Below are 19,969 nucleotides of genomic sequence, written 5' to 3'. Positions count from 1 at the left end.
AATTGACAAGCACTTAGAATTGTTCATAATTAAAGAAGTCCATCCTTTGTGAAGATTAATAAACATTCACACAAATATTATGAATTAATGAGAGGTGGTGCCAAAGTAATTTTCTTTTATCTTTATTATGACAAGGACTTACATACTGACTTTTTACCATTAATATTCATTAATGGTTAATTAATACAACATTTAGACTAAGTAGATTCTTGTCTCATGGTACTGCACGATGGTTCAAATTATTTATATGAGCCAAGTAGGTTTATTTAATTCACTAATAATGGTCTAAGAGCATTTTAGAAGGCCAACTTAATTTCAATTATAAAACTCTGTTATCTAATAAGACTTCTCCTTTCATGTTTAGACAATATTCATACATAAATAGATAAACAATCTTTCATGTAAATAATTTTTTTAAAGTGGTGTATAATTGTTTTTTAAAGATGATAACTTTGTAAATTTGTCTCATGGTTTCTGAAAGTGACAGAAAGCAATATTCATCATCCCAATTCTCAACTATAAGAAGCCTTGCACAATTGACGTCTAGCATTGTTCAAAAGCTACCACTGAAACAATGGCTTATCTTCAACCATTAATCTTCTATATTCTGGCTGCTCTTGCAATATTCTCGCTTATCTCTAATGGCCTACTCAAGGTCTTCCGCACTGACCTCCATACCATTACCAATCTAAGATTGGTCCCTTGGGGCAATGCTGAAATCCATTGCCAGGTTTACAACTCCGTTCTTCATTTTAATGTATTATCATTATTAACTAATGAAGTTCAATTTCTTTTTGGTGTTATAACTAATTATAGTTTTTGCAACAATGTGCAACATGGAGAAGAAGAACGTCACTTAAACACTATACATAGTTGTCATCCATTTATGGCCTGATGCAGTAACTTCTATTAGCCATAAGTATTTGTTCTCATCTCCAACTCTTGTTTAATTACTCTCCTGTGGTGTAGAAAGAGCACTTGGAATTCATTCGCTGCACAGAGCAACAAAGCTTAAAGGAGGCGCCCATTGAAGCACTGTGGAAATATTGTAGTGAAAAGCTGAGATTGAATGAGGAGATAATCAACAAATGCTATACTACTGGATTCGGATATAAGGTTGGCTGCATGTCTTAGTATTTAATTAACTCTCCTTTGCTTTTTCTAACATTGAATTTCCAAATTAATGAATTGCGGCTTCAGCTGCAATATTCTAATGTGACTGCACATATGAAGCCACCTCAAGAATATGTGCCATGGGTGGTGGTGAATAATCAGCCACTCAGACAAGTGAGTTTGTTTATTTCTCTCTTGGTGTGATTGTGAAGTAACACTTTGGGATAAGTAACTTCAATATTTATTTCATGGTTGCAGGACTTTGAAAATTTTGTGAAATATGTGTGCCAAGCTTATAAAGGAGATCATAAACCAGCTACTCGCAAAGCACAATCATCCAATCTCAGCCCAACCATCCATGCATGTAATATTTATAAATGTAGTTTTCTTTTTATTTGTAAATTTGTAAAAATGCATTGTATCAATTTTTCATTATGGGTAGCATTTGCAGTACTCCAGCAACCAGCAATTGTGGACTTCTACAAGCTGGCACTTCAATGGCCTCCATCAGTTTGCAGCTCTACTCTGACATGTAGAACCTCAATCCCAACAAAATTTACAATACATGGAATTTGGGCACAAGATGCTCAAGACAACCCGGTGCCCCCATATGATACACAATATCCCTGCACCAATCCACAACCTATTATATTACAACCAGCTCTCAGTGTATGCATACGTACATTCTTCGCCTGAAACTATTAATTAATTTATCTATAATCTAATAAAATTTTTTGTTTCTTATTTAAAAGCAATTGTTGAACATGGATAGACCACTTAAGAAAAAGTTGCGCTCACAATGGCCGAACTTGAAATTCGGAGGGTCAAACATTAACTTTTGGTTCCACGAATGGATGGAACATGGCACATGTTCCGACTTTGCACAACATCCTCTGTCATACTTCCAATCGGCCATACAACTTAGGACAAATTTAAATTCAGGTATATCGAATAAATTGTTTTTATTTTCCCTTCACATTCTTATTTGTGTTTAATATACTTTATTGTCTCTTATTTGTTTTAATGAATTTTGGGATTTAGCTATGGGACTCACACCTGGATCCACCTATACGGTCCGACAAGCTGTGAATGCAGTTTTTCAGCTTATACACGCATATCCCCAAATTTCGTGTAATAGAAATAGAACAAACAATAGACAATTATTACTCTCGGAGATGTATATATGTTATGAAAGACCGACAGCACCTCATCTCCTTGGAACACTTAAAAACTGTTCCCATTTATATCATGGCCAATGTAATAGCCTATCGAATATCATAAGTTTCCCTATGTAGCTTTTCCACGATTGTCCAATGTATTTAATAAGTATAAAATGTTATTAATAAGAAGGAGAGAGTGCTTTCTTTTCTTTTGTTTTTTACATGGAAAAATAAAAGGAAAAGGTGACCCATACAAATATGGAATTATCCAAACATAACATGACGAGCTGCTCGAATAAACTCCACCACATTATATTGGTTTTTATGTGTCCGAGCGGACAAATACAACTTTGAAGAACGTACCATTCTATTTTAAAGATTTTACCATTAGAGAGCCAAAACTCCTACTAGCCTCCTTGACGACATCCCTGCTGAAAGATTTGATCATCTCCACCTTCTCACATATTATATTCTTGTACCCCAGCCGCCAGTAATTCCAGTGGTAGACTTCTATAAGTTGGCACTTCAGTGGCCTCCCTCTGTTTGTAGCTCTACTCTCAACTGTAAACTCCCAATCCCAACTGAATTCAAAATACATGGAATTTGGGCGCAAGACGCTCATGACATGCCGGGCCCTGTACAATGGAAGGAAGCCTTGCAGCCATCCACAACCTATTCTAACCCGGCCACCACTCCAAGTACGCATATGTACATTCTTCGCTTGAAACTATTAAGTAATTTATCTGTAATCTGATCAATTTTTTGTTTCTTATTTAAAAGCAATTGTTGATAAGCGATGTAGATTCTTGTCTCATGGCACTGCACGATGGTTCAAATTATTTATATGAGCCAAGTAGGTTTATTTAATTCACTAATAATGGTCTAAGAGCATTTCAGAAGGCCAATGATTCAGTAAATGCGTTAATAACTTAATTTCAATTATAAATTATTATAAAACTCTATTATCTAATAAGATTTCTCCTTTCATGTTTAGACAATATTCATACATAAATAGATAAACAAGCTTTCATGTAAATAATTTTTTTTAAAGTGGTGTATAATTGTTTTTTTAAAGATGATATCATGGTTTCTGAAAGTGACAGAAAGCAATACTCATCATCCCAATTCTCAACTATAAGAAGCCTTGCACAATGGAGGTCTAGCATTGTGCAAAAGCTACCACTGAAACAATGGCTTATCTTCAACCATTAGTCTTCTATATTCTGGCTGCTCTTGCAATATTCTCGCTTATCTCCAATGGCCTACTCAAGGTCTTCCGCACTGACCTCCATACCATTACAAATCTAAGATTGGTCCCTTGGGGCAATGCTGAAATCCAGTGCCAGGTTTACAACTCCGTTCTTCATTTTAATGTATTATCATTATTAACTAATGAAGTTCGATTTCTTTTTGGTGTTATAACTAATTATAGTTTTTGCAACAATGTGCAACATGGAGAAGAAGAACGTCACTTAAACACTATACATAATTGTGTCATCCATTTATGGCCTGATGCAGTAACTTCTATTAGCCATAAGTATTTGTACTCATCTCCAACTCGTGTTTAATTAGTCTCCTGTGGTGTAGAAAGAGCACTTGGAATTCATTCGCTGCACAGAGCAACAAAGCTTAAAGGGGGCGCCCATTGAAGCACTGTGGAAATATTGTAGTGAAAAGCTGAGATTGAATGAGGAGATAATCAACAAATGCTATACTACTGGATTCGGATATAAGGTTGGCTGCATGTCTTAGTATTTAATTAACTCTCCTTTGCTTTTTCTAACATTGAATTTCCAAATTAATGAATTGCGGCTTCAGCTGCAATATTCTAATGAGACTGCACATATGAAGCCACCTCAAGAATATGTGCCATGGGTGGTGGTGAATAATCAGCCACTCAGACAAGTGAGTTTGTTTATTTCTCTCTTGGTGTGATTGTGAAGTAACACTTTGGGATAAGTAACTTCAATATTTATTTCATGGTTGCAGGACTTTGAAAATTTTGCGAAATATGTGTGCCAAGCTTATAAAGGAGATCATAAACCAGCTACTCGCAAAGCACAATCATCCAATCTCAGCCCAACCATCCATGCATGTAATATTTTTATATGGAGTAGTTCTCTTTTTGTTTGTAAATTTGTAAAAATGCATTGTATCAATTTTTCATTATGGGTAGCATTTGCAGTACCCCAGCAACCAGCAATTCCGGACTTCTACAAGCTGGCACTTCAATGGCCTCCATCTGTTTGTAGCTCTACTCTCAACTGTAAACTCCCAATCCCAACTGAATTCAAAATACATGGAATTTGGGCACAAGATGCTCATGACAGGCCGGTGCCCCCATATGATACAAATCATCGCTGCACCAATCCACAACCTATGACATCACAATTAGCTCTCAGAGTATGCATACGTACATTCTTCGCCTGAAACTATTAAGTAATTTATCTATAATCTAATAAAATTTTTTGTTTCTTATTTAAAAGCAATTGTTAATAAGGGATGCAGCACTTTGGAACAACTTGCGCTCACAATGGCCGAACTTGAATTTGGGAGAGCCAAACATTAAATTTTGGTTCCACGAATGGATGGAACATGGCACATATTCCGACTTTGCACAACATCCTCTGTCATACTTCCAATCGGCCATACAACTTAGGACAAATTTAAATTCAGGTATATCGCATAAATTGTTTTATTTTCCTTCACATTCCTATTTGTGTTTAATATACTTTATTGTCTCTTATTTGTTTTAATGAATTTTGGGATTTAGCTATGGGACTCACACGTAGATCTACCTATACGGTCCGACAAGTTGCGGATATAGTTTTCCAACTTATAGGAGCATCTCCGCAAATCTCATGTAGTAAACACCAAAGAACTAATGTTCTACTACTCAAGGAGTTGTTTATCTGTTATGGAAGACCGGGGCCATCCGGTACCTTTGGAAGGCCTCAAAATTGTTCCAACTTATTTTACAGCCCGTGCAATAGTGGATCCAATACCATAGAATTTCCATAGCTAGCTTTGCCACAATTGTCTCATATATGTTTAAAATGTTAATGTAATATCTGGATTATCAATATGTGTTTTATTACAGTAATCTAAATTATCATATGTGTTTTATTGAGCTAGTGCTTATTTTGAGACTCAAGTATTTATGTTTGTAAGTATTGGTGTTCTTCTTTTCAAACTCCTCATTTCATTTCCAATAATTATCACAACAACCTTGAAAACAACCACCTTAATCTACTTCTTAGTCGCTGTGATGGTAACACCTTCCAACTTTATTTCTCTCAACTTTCAAATGAAAAATATCAAAATTATATGGTAAAACAAAACATTCACTTGCCCTTTTTTAGGAATGATATCCCCTCTATTTATGGTGCTTGTCATGGATTATTGTGTTTATTTGATCCTTCAAAGGATAAGGCTGCCATTTGGAACCCATCAAATAGAGAGTTTAAAATCCTTCCACCATCTTCAATCCAACGCCCTCCATATTTTTCCCCATTCGAAGAAACCTACCTTACTTTAGACGGCGTTTCTTTTGACCACGCTGCTTTTGGCTTTGATTCTAAAACTGATGACTACAAATTCATACGATTCGTTACTCTTACTTTTGTTAATAGTGAAGAAGAATATGCACATCCTGATTTTATATACCAAGTTGAGTTGTATTCTCTTAGAAGTAATTCCTGGAAGGAAATTCCATATCCTGATTATAATCCAAATGGAAAAACTTTGGGAAATAATTATGTAGACGGAATTTGCTATTGGAAAACAGAGACAGGGGCATATCTTGATTTTAGAGGACTAATTCTTTCATTTGACATGAGGAATGACAAGTTCTCAGTTTTACCTATCCCAGAATTCGTTGGGTCTTTCCCAGAATACTATGTTGATCTATTGGTGTTTAATGGATCACTTGGTGCTATTGTTTACCCAACGGAAAGAATTGACACGTCTTGTGATTTATGGGTTACAAGTGAAGGAGTGTGGACTAAACAATTCAATATTAAATCCATTTCTGGAGTTGTACACCCATTAATGGGATTTGGAAAAATAGTGACTTGTTTCTTAGAGACACAAATGATGAAGTACTCCTATTTGACGCCTCCACCCAAGAGCTTAAGAAGCTTGAGATTAATACTGATCTAGATCATCTTCGTTTCGCCATCTCCCTTCATTCTTATTTAGAGAGCCTGGTTCGTATCAATGGAATACAAGAAGTTGAGAAATATGTAATATGTCAACCAACGAGAAATGCATCAAATGAATACTGAATATGAAGAAGGATATGCATGAAATGAATATTGAATATGAAGATGGATGGAGAGGGAGAACATAAATGTGTAAGATGTAATAGGAATTTTCTATTTTAAGAGAGCCGTGCCTTGCTAACCCCAACCTACGCCACTGCAAAGAGGACATCTCTTTATATTTTTGTAGTCTTTCTTATTTATTTAGTTTGTACCCGAAAGCTCAACCAAAAGTTAAAAGAAATTAATACAACATTTAGACTAACTAGAAAGTAATTCATGTCTCATGGCAGTGCACGATGGTTCAAATTATTTATATGAGTCAATTAGGTTTATTTAATTCACTAATAATGGTCAAAGAAAATTTTAGAAGGCTAATGATTCAGTAAATACTTTAATAAATTATAATTTATTAATTTAATTTAAATTATAAATTACTATAGTTTAAATTCTTTACAACTTTATTATGTAATAAGATAACAAGTAAAAATATTATGTACTAAGATTTCTCCTTTCATGTGTGGACAATCATGATCGATTAATATATTTTATGTTTGTTCATACTTACGTTTTATGAGAATAAAGCATTTTTAAATCGAGATAACCTTGTCACATTTTTGTTGATAAAAATAAGTCTCCCTAAATTGTAGTAGCAAAATTGCAACAGTAGAATTGCAATAGCAATAGCACACAGTGCTCCCTCTTTTTCACAAAATCTAAACTAGTTGTGGTAACAAGTATGCTAGTATCAAGTGCCACATGATCTTCTTCAGGTTTCTTCGGTCTATAACAGAATGAAAATGTGTGTTCATCCATGTGAAACTACTCCCTTATCACAATACTTTAAACAAGTTTGATTTTTTTTTTGAGAGAAATCATTTTGCTTATTTTAAAATTGACAGGGAGTAAAGGTGTATTTACACCAATCTATTATTCAAATTGTAAAATATAACTCGACTCGAACTCAAAACTCAAATTACTTATTCGAGTTGGCTAAAAAAACTGAATAACTTGATTCAATTAACTCAAAATTTAAAATTTTTGGGTCCCCTAATTATGGTACTAGCTGTTCCAATACAATCTACAACAAGTCAATATCATTATTTCTCCTATTGCTCTATTCTCCCTTGTCATCCATGTTTCACTCAAACACCAATCTCTGTTGATCTTCAAAATGAATCTGTATTTAACTAAAAATAACTTTAATTGATTAAGTTAGTTTTAATTTGACTAAATATAGATCTTACAAGTTAAGAAGTTAACTTCTCTTTTAACTCTCAAAAATTGAGTAAAAAAATAATTTGAAAAACAAAAAGACTATGGATGTAAATTGCATCGGCTTGGTGGCTCAATGCACAAGTCACAAGACCGTCTAAACTTAATTTTTCCTGCTTATAAACAAGAATTTCAAAATCTTTCTTTAACAATGTGAGATTTGTATAATTTTAAAATGCATAAGCATTAAGGTTACAATTGACAATTGAAATGTCAATAAAATCTTGAGGTTAAGATTTTAGAAAAGATTTATTAAAATAATTTCGAATATTGAACATTAAAGTTCTAAGTTCTACTTTATAAAATAAATGTGTGAATTAATTAATTGATTTAAATTTAATTATATTATTCAATTCAATAGTCGTAAAGATTTGATTATGATGAATTATTATCATTACTCTCTTTCATCAATTATCCACTATTTCTTCATCGTTTTCCTGGAAATCGCTTGATATGATGACAGCAGAAAAGGAGAGTAGAAATGATATTGAACCCTTCAACAATTGAGAACCAACAAGACTAATATCTAACTTATATTAAAGAATGACTTCATAATAATAATAGGCAAGCACTTAGAATTGTTTATAATTAATGAAGACGAAAGGTTTATAATCCCATAACCCAAAGAAACCAAGTGATTAGCACAATAGAATAAAAGGACTATAATGCCATTCATATGAAAATACTTGTCCAAGGAATTTCACAAAGAGGAAATTAAAAAAAAAACTTTTTTTAAGGACCGAAATTAAACTGTAATTAGCACAATAGAATGCCATTCATAATTAAAATATTTGTCAGAGGAAAGCTCCAAGAAATTTGTTCTTTATCTTTTTTAGTCTTTCTTATTTATTTAGTTTGTACCTAAAAGCTGAACCAAAAGGGGGCCAAACGTCAGCCCCATTGATCGACGTTTAACCAAAATAAATTAATTCAACATTTAGATTAAGTAGATTCTTGTCTCATGGCTGTGGAGATGCTATTTTTTGAGATGCCACAACATGAGATGGAACATTCCTAGTATTATAATTTGAAAAGGTAAGTTGATTGAACTAATTAAATATAATTTAAAAATGATTCAATGAATTCAGACGTAATTAAAATGGCTTTAAGTGGTTTAGTTATTTTAGTTTGACTAAGTATAGTTGATGTAGGTTAACAAGGCAACTTTTCATAAATTCTAAAAATTTAGTAAAAATAATTTCAAAAAATAAAAACTCGAAGCTATATTAGGCTAACCTTTCGGCTCATCGCACAAGTCCACCTTCAGTGGTGTAATTAGGGAGACTAGCAGGGCCCAGCTCCCTTTAAAATAAAAATTATTCATTTAGGTTGTTCAAAAATTTTAAATCAGTAAAAGTAAAATTGTACTTTATCACTTACCTGATGGGCGAAAATGGGAGAAGAACTAGGAGCGAGTTTACGAGCCTGGGAATAAAGACCTCTTGCCACCTTTTTATTCCTTACAAAGACGACACGACTAAACATAAGAAAAGAAGGAATTTTTGTTTGTTTGTTTGTTTGTGCTCTTTTTGCTTAAAAGATCTGCTTGTTTTGGCTTGTTCCACCTTTCTTTTTCATTTATTGTCATATGATAAATTTGGAGTTCATCTGTTTAACTGGAAGATTTTATCACCAGTAGGCTACCTTTGTAGTTAATGTGCTATGCCTCTTTGAGAAGTTATGTTTTATAAAATTTATGATTATATATCTATACTATTTTTTTTTGTTATAATTTGTATTTTTTGGTGAAAGTAAAACAAAATCATATCAAATCAATTGTTCAAAAGCACCACAAGCTTTATTTTGTTGAAGAGTCTCCAATACCTCATTAGGAGGTACATCGAAAATTTGTAAGCTTGACTTCTATGCAAGGAAAAAGCTTAGTCAATCGGTCCGCAATTAAGTTTGTTTCTTTAGACATAACTCTTATTTGCCACTGTCCTTCAAAACGCATAACCCTTTGAACCCTTCAAGAACTGTGATGGACCACATCTGAATTGTTTATTTAAATTGTGACCCATTTGTATCCTTTATTTAACAGAATGAGGACCCCATCTAAAATACCCTAGAGTTCCGCCTCAAAAGGAGTATAGCTGCCCATGTATCGATTATATCCGAATATCCAATTACCGATCTGATCGCGTATCGCTCCTCCAGCAAAAGCATTCCCAATGGCTCGCTCCACTGCAACATTGGAAAAAAGATGAACCCACATTCCTTCAGTGTGCTTTTGGTAGCATAAATTTGGAAGATTGGCCTTATAAATGCTCTGACTCGATTCAAACTGTTGTGCCTAACTAAGAGAAACTTTGACGATTTCAAAAGCTGACCAAGTAACATTCTAAAAGATGAAGAGATTTCTATGCTATATTAAACCCAATCTTATTATCTTAAAATTTAAAATATTAAGATTTCAACAATTTATTTAAAATGTGATCTAGGAAAATTAACATGTAAACAAAATCTAGACATTATTGATAATAAGTTAAGATTTTAAAATTTTTAATTAAAAAGAAAAAGATTTTGAATCTTAAACCTTTAGATTCGAATTCTACCTATGAGTTAATTAATTGATTTAAATTCAATTCAACACTGATGAATTACTATCATTACTCTCTTCCACTAGAGTTGCTGATTTCTTCATCGTTTTCCCACAAGAAATCGAATAAAGAAAAGCCATATATAATTTATATTAAAGAATGACTTAATAAAAAAAGGAGCTAGAAATGTTTTAGTAATAAAGTATGACCCATTGAGTTTGCAAGTAATTAGATTTGTTCATAACTAAAGAAGACAAGGTTTGTCGTGTGGGAAGGATTGATTTGTAAAGAAAAGCTACAGACAAATCGGTAAAGAAGAGTTAGTTAGAATCCCTTTGACGGTAAGAGGTACTAGAAAGGATGAACTAAGTGACAGATATGTCTGTCAATACTATTTCTCTTGAAAGCGAAATTATTGAAAAAGTAACAGTTAAAGGGCTAATTTCGTAGGGATCATCATATGATGAAAAGTAGGAAACTCGGATGGCCACTTGAATGACAGTCTGTTGAATACGGTATGATAATACACATGTATTTCATAAAAAAAATGATGTTATAACCTATATGATAATATACATGTACTGTATAAAAAATAAAAATACATAAAACATTAAAAGTTCAATTTTTTTAAAAATCGCATCAACGTTGAAGTATAAGTGGAGTATCACCTAGGTCACAACATCAACATCATTCAAATTTTAACAATTTAGATAATTTTTTATAAAAAATAACAATTTGATTAAAATTTGAAATTTGAAAATAATAAAATATATAATAAAATGAAAAAAAACATTAGGGTCATTATATCTATATCTTATTCACTTCATACCTTTTTGCGAACTAATTATTGTAATTTTCAAATCAAAGTCTTGAAATTTGGGAAAAATATTCATGCCTCTTCAAACATGATTAGTCTTAAAATAAATTAAAAGAATTTGAACACCGACTCATTTTCCTTTAAATTTGTTCTGTAATTAAATTCAACACAATAAAAGGAGAAAATCATTTATATCTAATTTTATCCTTGGAATGGTTAGAAATAGGAGGTTTAGAATATTAGAATTATTGTTTGAGGTGTGAATATCATTGTCTTTACAAATATTTCATAATTCAACAAACAATTCTATTAATCAGTAGGAAAAACAAACCAAATAAATATTCGCTAAAATTATAGAAGAAAGCTTTTGAGTAAACAAGGAGTGTTTGAAAGAGAATGTAAAGAATAAATTGGTAATTTTGAAGGTGTATTTATAAAAATTTCACTGGTTAAATATAGCAAAGGTAAGTTGATTGAATTAGCTAAAATAGTTTGAAAAAGATTAATACGAACTTAACTGAAAATAGCTTCAGTCGATTAAAATATTTTTACAGGTTAAGAAGTTTTAAAACAAAAGACTTGGATGTAAATTGCATTAGCCTTGTAGGCCACAAGTTCAAGGTCTAAACTTAATTTTATTAACTTAATGAAGTATAATGACTTATAGAGAATCTCAAAATTCAGTTTAGCAATATGAGATTTGTATAATTTAATTAAGTCATTGAAATTGAATTATATTATTCAAGTCAATACTTGATTGTGGTGGATTATTATCATCATCACTCTCTTCCATCATCGTTTTCCTCGAAGTCGCTTAATACGATGACTGCAGAAAAGAAAAGCCATATCAAGACTAATATATAATTTATATTAAAGAATGACTTCATAATAAGAATTGACAAGCACTTAGAATTGTTCATAATTAAAGAAGTCCATCCTTTGTGAAGATTAATAAACATTCACACAAATATTAAGAATTAATGAGAGGTGGTGCCAAAGTAATTTTCTTTTATCTTTATTATGATAAGGACTTACATACTGGCTTTTTACCATTAATATTCATTTAGACTAAGTAGATTCTTGTCTCGTGTCACTGCACGATGGTTCAAATTATTTATATGAGCCAAGTAGTTTTATTTAATTCACTAATAATGGTCTAAGAGCATTTTAGAAGGCCAACTTAATTCAAATTATAAATTATTATAAAACTCTATTATCTAATAAGATTTCTCCTTTCATGTTTAGACAATATTCATACATAAACAGATAAGCAATCTTTCATGTAAATAAATTTTTTTAAAGTGGTGAATAATTGTTTTTTTTAAAGATGATAACTTTGTAAATTTGTCTCATGGTTTCTGAAAGTGACAGAAAGCAATACTCATCATCCCAATTCTCAACTATAAGAAGCCTTGCACAATGGAGGTTTAGCATTGTGCAAAAGCTACCACTGAAACAATGGCTTATCTTCAACCATTAATCTTCTATATTCTGGCTGCTCTTGCAATATTCTCGCTTATCTCCAATGGCCTACTCAAGGTCTTCCGCACTGACCTCCATAGCATTATCAATCTAAGATTGGTCCCTTGGGGCAATGCTGAAATCCATTGCTAGGTTTACAACACCCTTCTTCATTTTAATGTATATATTATCATTATTAACTAATGAAGTTCAATTTCTTTTCGGTGTTATAACTAATTATAGTTTTGCAACAATGTGCAACATGGAGAAGAAGAACGTCACTTAAACACTATACATAGTTGTGTCATCCATTTATGGCCTGATGCAGTAACTTCTATCAGCCATAAGTATTTGTACTCATCTCCAACTCGTGTTTAATTACTCTCCGTGGTGTAGAAAGAGCACTTGGAATTCATTCGCTGCGCGAGCAACAAAGCTTAAAGGCGCCCATTGAAGCCTCGTGGAAATATTGTAGTGAAAAGCTGAGATTGAATGAGGAGATAATCAACAAATGCTATTGTTGGTGCACTAACAGTAATAACAGACTCGGCAAGTGTCTTGTGCAACAAGCTTTGATGCTTGCTGAGCAAACAAATGAAATCGAGCAAAAGAAAGAAGAAGAAAAGCTTAGAAAAATGGAGAGTATTTGATGAACAAAACTTAATTCATTCATGAGAAAAAAAATGGCATCAAGCCAATACATAAAACAAGCATAAAGCTTGTCAAAATCAGCAAGTAAGCACCTAATCATTACCTACCTCCACTAATTACATGGAAACTTGGAATTTTAGCTTGTAAACCTATACAATGCTGTGTTTACAGCTCATACATAAGCTAACTACATCAATCAAAGACTTAACTTAGTTAGAAATGAACTAAGACTCATTTCTTTAACTAAAGTTTACAAAATAAGCAAAAATAACTTGTTGCAGCAGCTCCTGCACTGCTTGGTCTTCATGGCCTGCTTGCTGTTGAGTGTTTGCCGCATACTGACCAACTTCATCACTCCTGATTGGTTAGTATGGTGCAAACACCTAATTTTCCTCTTAAATGCTCGAACCTTGTGACATTAAGACCTTTAGTCAGAATGTCAGCAAGTTGATCCTCTGAATTGCAGTGAATCAGCTTCACCTCTTGTGCTTGCTCCATTTCTCGAACAACATGCAACTTTATGCTGAAATGCTTTGTTCTTCCATGGAACACTAGATTTTTAGCAATTGCAACAGCAGATTGGTTGTCACAGAAGATCTCAGTAGCTTCCTTTTGATGCAAATTCAAATCGGCCAAGACTTTCCTTAGCCAAATAGCTTGATTGACAGCACTTGCTGCTGCCACATATTCTGCTTTAGCAGTAGATTGAGCCACCAGGCTTTGCTTCTTCGAGCTCCAGCAAAACATGGCTGAACCAAGGTTAAAAGCATACCCTAAGGTGCTTTTCATGTCATCTATTGAGCCAGCCCAGTCACTATCTGTGTACCCAATCAGCTTCAAATTTCCTTCTTTGCTGTACTTCAAACCATAGTTCAAAGTGCCCTTGACATATCTCAACACTCTCTTTGCAGCTTGGAAATGCTTCTCATTGCAGCAATGCAAGAATCTTGAGAGCAATCCTACAGCATACATGATGTCTGGTCTAGTGGCAGTCAAGTATAGCAAACAACCAACTAGACTCCTGTAGGTTGTTTCACATACCTTCTCAAAAGCACCTTGGCTCGATAGTTTTTCTCCAACAGCAACAGGTGTTTTAGTTGCCTTGTTGTTTTGCATGGAGAACTTGGTCGAATCTTTGTGGCAAAGCTTCTCGACTTAGAAATATCTCATTTTGTGCTTGAGACACCTCCATTCCAAGAAAATAGGACATTTCCCAAGATCGGACATTTCAAACACTTCCGCATCTTGGTCTTGAAATCAACCAACCTTTCGCCGATCTCCTCCTGTCACTAGAAGGTCATCAACATACAGGGACACAATGAGTTGTGTTTGTGTTCCTTGCTTCTTGACATACAGTGTTGGCTCACTCTTGCTTCGATCGAATCCCAGATCAGTCAAGTAGCCATCAATTCTGCTGTACCAGGCCCTTGGAGCCTGTTTTAAGCCATATAGGGCCTTCTTCAATTTGTAAACCATATGCTCTCTGCCAGCTATCTCAAACCCTTGTGGTTGTTCAACATAGATGTCTTCATCTAGGAAACCATTCAGAAAGGCTGATTTTACATCGAGCTGATGGATCTTCCACTCGAGCTGTGCTGCTAAGGCAATCAGCAGTCTGATGGTGTCAAGCCTGGCCACTGGTGCAAAGGTCTCCAGGTAGTCCAACCCATACCTTTGACTGAATCCCTTGACAACTAGCCTTGCTTTCAACTTGTTTAAGGTACCATCAGCATTCTGCTTGGCTTTGTACACCCATTTCACCCCAATCACCTTCCTTTTGACTGGCCTTTCAACCAATTCCCAGGTCTGGTTCTTCTCAATCATGCTGATCTCCTCAGCCATTGCCTGCTTCCACCCTTGCTGAGCTTCAGCCTCTTCAAAATTGCTTGGTTCAGCTATAGCTACATGAGCCCTTTCATAAATCTCAGTCAATGGTCTTGTTCCTCTAACTGGTTCATCATCAATGTCCATTTCAGGAACATTTTGATCTGGCTCAGGTTGATCTGGTGCAAGTTCTTCAGAAACTTCTTCAGGTTCATGTCTCTCCCAGTTCCAACATGACTTTTCATCAAATACCACATCTCTGCTGACTGACACTTTCTTTGTTGAAGGATCCAAGATCCTATAGCCCTTCTTAACAGTACTATAGCCCACCAGAACACCAGGTCGAGCCCTTTCAGACAATTTGTCCCTTTTAACAGTAGATACATGTGTATAACAGATGCATCCAAAGACCTTCAGATGAGCCAGTGATGGCTTAAAGCCAAACCAAGCCTTGAATGGAGTTTTCTGATCCAAAGCCTTGGTTGGAAGTCTATTTTGGATGTATGTTGCAGTGTTAACTGCTTCTGCCCATAGTGCTTTAGGCAGATTCTTCTGAATCATCAAGCATCTGGCCATATCCATCAAGCTCCTATTCTTCCTTTCACTTACACCATTCTGTTGAGGTGTATAAGTGTTGGTAAAGTGGTGTTTGATGCCTGCCTTATCACAGAAGGCTTGGAACTGAGCTGAGGTGTACTCAGTCCCATTATCAGACTTATGGTCTTCATCTTGCAACTGCTTTTGAGTCTCAGCAGCAGTTTTGAACTTCCAAAACACAGTGGCCACCTCTGATTTCTGTTTTAAGAAATAAATCCAGCAATATCTCGAGAAATCATCAATGAACAGTATGAAATACCTGTTTCCACTTAATGACTCAGTCTTCATAGGGCCACACACATCAGTGTGCACCAGTTGGAGTTTTTCAGAGGCTCTCCAGGCTTGATTCGAGGGAAATGGGAGTCTGACCTGCTTTCCTAGCTGACATACTTCACATACATCATCATGATCCACTAAGTTGAAGAAGTTTTCAGCCAGGTCTTCTCTGACCATTCGGGCCATCGATCTGAAGTTGGCATGTCCCAGCCTTTGATGCCACAACTTGGATTCATCTGATGTGGCAATGTAGGCAATGTCTGACTCCTTAGTCCAGTCAACTACAAAGCTCTTATCAGCCATAGGGACTGCCATCAGTTTGGATCCACTTGGATCACTAATTTGGCACTGATGGTCTTTAAACACAACAGAATAACCTTTCTCCAGCAGTTGAGCTATGCTGAGTAGGTTTCTGTCAATTTCAGGCACCAAGAGCACATTTGAAATCACTTTGGCACCTGTAGAGGTGCATATCAGCACATCACCCTTGCCTTCAGCTTGAATAAAATGACCATTTCCTATTTTGACCTTAGTTCTGCAGCTTCTGTCTAAAGACTTGAAGATTGCAGCATCAAGTGTCATGTGGTTGGTGCATCCACTGTCTAGGAGCCAACCAGATGAGAACCTTTCCTGAGCAGCTGAGCATGACACAGCAAAGACTTGCTCCTCTTGGTCACTGTCCTCCTTAGCTATTCGAGCCTCAGCTTTCATCTGTTGAAACTGATTCTGCCTCGATTTGGTCTTGCTCTTGCAGACTCTCTCAACATGACCCTTCTTCTTACAATGCTGACATACAGCATCTGGATTAAACCAGCACTTTTCTTCTGGATGACCAACCCTTCTGCAGTGCTTGCAAGTCTGACCTTCTCTCCTTGCAGCATCATTCTTTGGTTTGTCTCTCCAGGCCTTCTTGCCTTTGTAGGCAGTATTTGTTCTTGCCTGAAAGGCACCTTCCTGGTGCTCCTCCAGTCTGCTTGCTCTCCTCTGCTCTTGAGCATATAGAGCATTGATCAACTCTGTTAGGGAGATGGTGGACAGGTCCCTTGAGTCCTCAAGAGATGAGATTTTTGCCTCATACCTCTCAGGCAGAGTTGCTATAACCTTCTCCACTATCCTAGCTTTATTGAACTGCTCTCCAAGGAGCCTGATGCTGTTAACCATAGCCATAATCCTGTCAGAATATTGCTTGACAGTTTCTTCTTCCTTCATCTTCAAATTCTCGAAATCTCTCCTCAAGTTCAACAATTGTTGCTGCCTTGTCCTCTCTGTCCCTTGAAATTCTTCCTGCAACTTGTCCCAGGCCTGTTTTGGTGATTCACAGGCCATAATCCTTGTGAAAATCACATCGGAATCGAGTTCGGATGCAAGACATGGCTTTGTACCTCTTGGTCCTCTCATCAGCATGCTGCCTGATCTGAGCCACTGTTGGATTGTCTCTAAGTGGCTCTGGTTCAACATCTGAGTTGACCACCTCCCACAGATCGTAAGCCTGCAGGTAGGTCTTCATTTTGACCACCCATATGTGATAGCCTTCTCCATTGAAGACTTGAGGTGCAGCTGGTGAAAAGCTTGATGAAGCCATGGATTTGTATAACAGATCCCTTAAGAAGTAGGCTCTAGATACCAATTGTTGGTGCACTAACAGTAATAACAGACTCGGCAAGTGTCTTGTGCAACAAGCTTTGATGCTTGTTGAGCAAACAAATGAAATCGAGCAAAAGAAAGAAGAAGAAAAGCTTAGAAAAATGGAGAGTATTTGATGAACAAAACTTAATTCATTCATGAGAAAAAAAATGGCATAAAGCTTGTCAAAATCAGCAAGTAAGCACCTAATCATTACCTACCTCCACTAATTACATGGAAACTTGGAATTTTAGCTTGTAAACATATACAATGCTGTGTTTACAGCTCATACATAAGCTAACTACATCAATCAAAGACTTAACTTAGTTAGAAATGAACTAAGACTCATTTCTTTAACTAAAGTTTACAAAATAAGCAAAAATAACTTATTGCAGCAGCTCCTGCACTACTTGGTCTTCATGGCCTGCTTGCTGTTGAGTGTTTGCCGCATACTGAACAACTTCATCAGCTATACTACTGGATTCGGATATAAGGTTGGCTGCATGTCTTAGTATTTAATTAACTCTCCTTTGCTTTTTCTAACATTGAATTTCCAAATTAATGAATTGCGGCTTCAATTGCAATATTCTAATGAGATCGCACATATGAAGCCACCTCAAGAATATGTGCCATGGGTGGTGGTGAATAATCACCACTCAGACAAGTGAGTTTGTTTATTTCTCTCTTGGTGTGATTGTGAAGTAACACTTTGGGATAAGTAACTTCAATATTTATTTCATGGTTGCAGGACTTTGAAAATTTTGCGAAATATGTGTGCCAAGCTTATAAAGGAGATCATAAACCACTACTCGCAAAGCACAATCATCCAATCTCATTCAACCATCCATGCATGTAATATTTTATATGGAGTAGTTCTCTTTTATTTGTAAATTTGTAAAATGCATTGTATCAATTTTTCATTATGGGTAGCATTTGCGACTCAAAGAACCAAACAATTAGGACTTCTACAAGTGGCACTTCAATGGCCTCCATCATTTGTAGCTCTACTCTCAACTGTAAACTCCCAATCCCAACTGAATTCAAAATACATGGAATTTGGGCACAAGATGCTCATGACAGGCCGGTGCCCCCATATGGTACAAATCATCGCTGCACCAATCCACAACCTATGACATCACAATTAGCTCGCAGAGTATGCATACGTATATTCTTCGCCTGAAACTATTAAGTAATTTATCTATAATCTAATAAATTTTTTTGTTTCTTATTTAAATGCAATTGTTAATAAGGGATGCAGCACTTTGGAACAACTTGCGCTCACAATGGCCGAACTTGAAATTGGGAGAGTCAATCATTAAATTTTGGTTCAAGGAATGGAGGAAACATGGCACATGTTTCGACAAAGCACAAGATCCTCTGTCATACTTCCAATCGGCCATACAACTTAGGACAAATTTAAATTCAGGTATATCGAATAAATTGTTTTTATTTTCCCTTCACATTCCTATTTGTGTTTAATATACTTTATTGTCTCTTATTTGTTTTAATGAATTTTGGGATTTAGCTATGGGACTCACACGTGGATCCACCTATACGGTCCAACAAGCTGTGAATGCAGTTTTTCAGCTTATACACGCATATCCCCAAATTTCGTGTAATAGAAATAGAACAAACAATAGACAATTATTACTCTCGGAGATGTATATATGTTATGAAAGACCGACAGCATCTCATCTCCTTGGAACACTTAAAAACTGTTCCCATTTATATCATGGCCAATGTAATAGCCTATCAGATATCATAAGTTTCCCTATGTAGCTTTTCCACGATTGCCCAATGTATTTAATAAGTATAAAATGTTATTAATAAGAAGGAGAGAGTGCTTTCTTTTCTTTTGTTTTTTACATGGAAAAATAAAAGGAAAAGGTGACCCATACATATATGGAATTATCCAAACATAACATGACGAGCTGCTCGAATAAACTCCACCACATTATATTGGTTTTTATGTGTCCGAGCGGACAAATACAACTTTGAAGAACGTACAATTCTATTTTAAAGATTTTACCATTAGAGAGCCAAAACTCCTACTAGCCTCCTTGACGACATCCCTGCTGAAAGATTTGATCATCTCCACCTTCTCACATATTATATTCTTGTACCCACCGCCAAGAATTCCGGTGGTAGACTTCTATAAGTTGGCATTTGGTGGCCTCCCTCTTTGTAGCTCTACTCTCAATCTGTAAACTCCCAATCCCAACCGAATTCAAAATACATGGAATTTGGGCGCAGGACGCTCATGACATCTTTGGGCCCCATACAATGGAAGGAAGCCTTGCGACCATCCACAACCTATTCTAACCCTACCACCACTCCAAATGCGCATATGTACATTCTTCGCTTGAAACT

At 35.4% G+C, this 19,969-nt stretch overlaps 1 protein-coding gene across 1 annotated transcript; it reads left to right on the top strand.

Moving 5' to 3' along the window:
• The first annotated feature begins 568 nt into the window (after positions 1 to 568).
• Positions 569 to 1,642, top strand: LOC128034029 (gamma-interferon-responsive lysosomal thiol protein-like). The gene is made up of 4 exons (XM_052622562.1): positions 569 to 730; positions 970 to 1,116; positions 1,201 to 1,287; positions 1,565 to 1,642. The coding sequence occupies exons 1-4, from the start codon at positions 575 to 577 to the stop codon at positions 1,640 to 1,642; spliced, it is 468 nt and encodes a 155-aa protein (XP_052478522.1). The 5' UTR covers positions 569 to 574.
• The last annotated feature ends 18,327 nt before the right edge of the window (positions 1,643 to 19,969 follow it).

The sequence above is a fragment of the Gossypium raimondii genome, chromosome 10 (assembly GCF_025698545.1).
Source record: "Gossypium raimondii isolate GPD5lz chromosome 10, ASM2569854v1, whole genome shotgun sequence".
Classification (NCBI taxonomy): Eukaryota; Viridiplantae; Streptophyta; class Magnoliopsida; order Malvales; family Malvaceae; genus Gossypium; species Gossypium raimondii.
The sequence above is the reverse complement of the archived record's forward strand: the minus strand, read 5'-3'. Positions and strand labels throughout refer to the sequence as shown.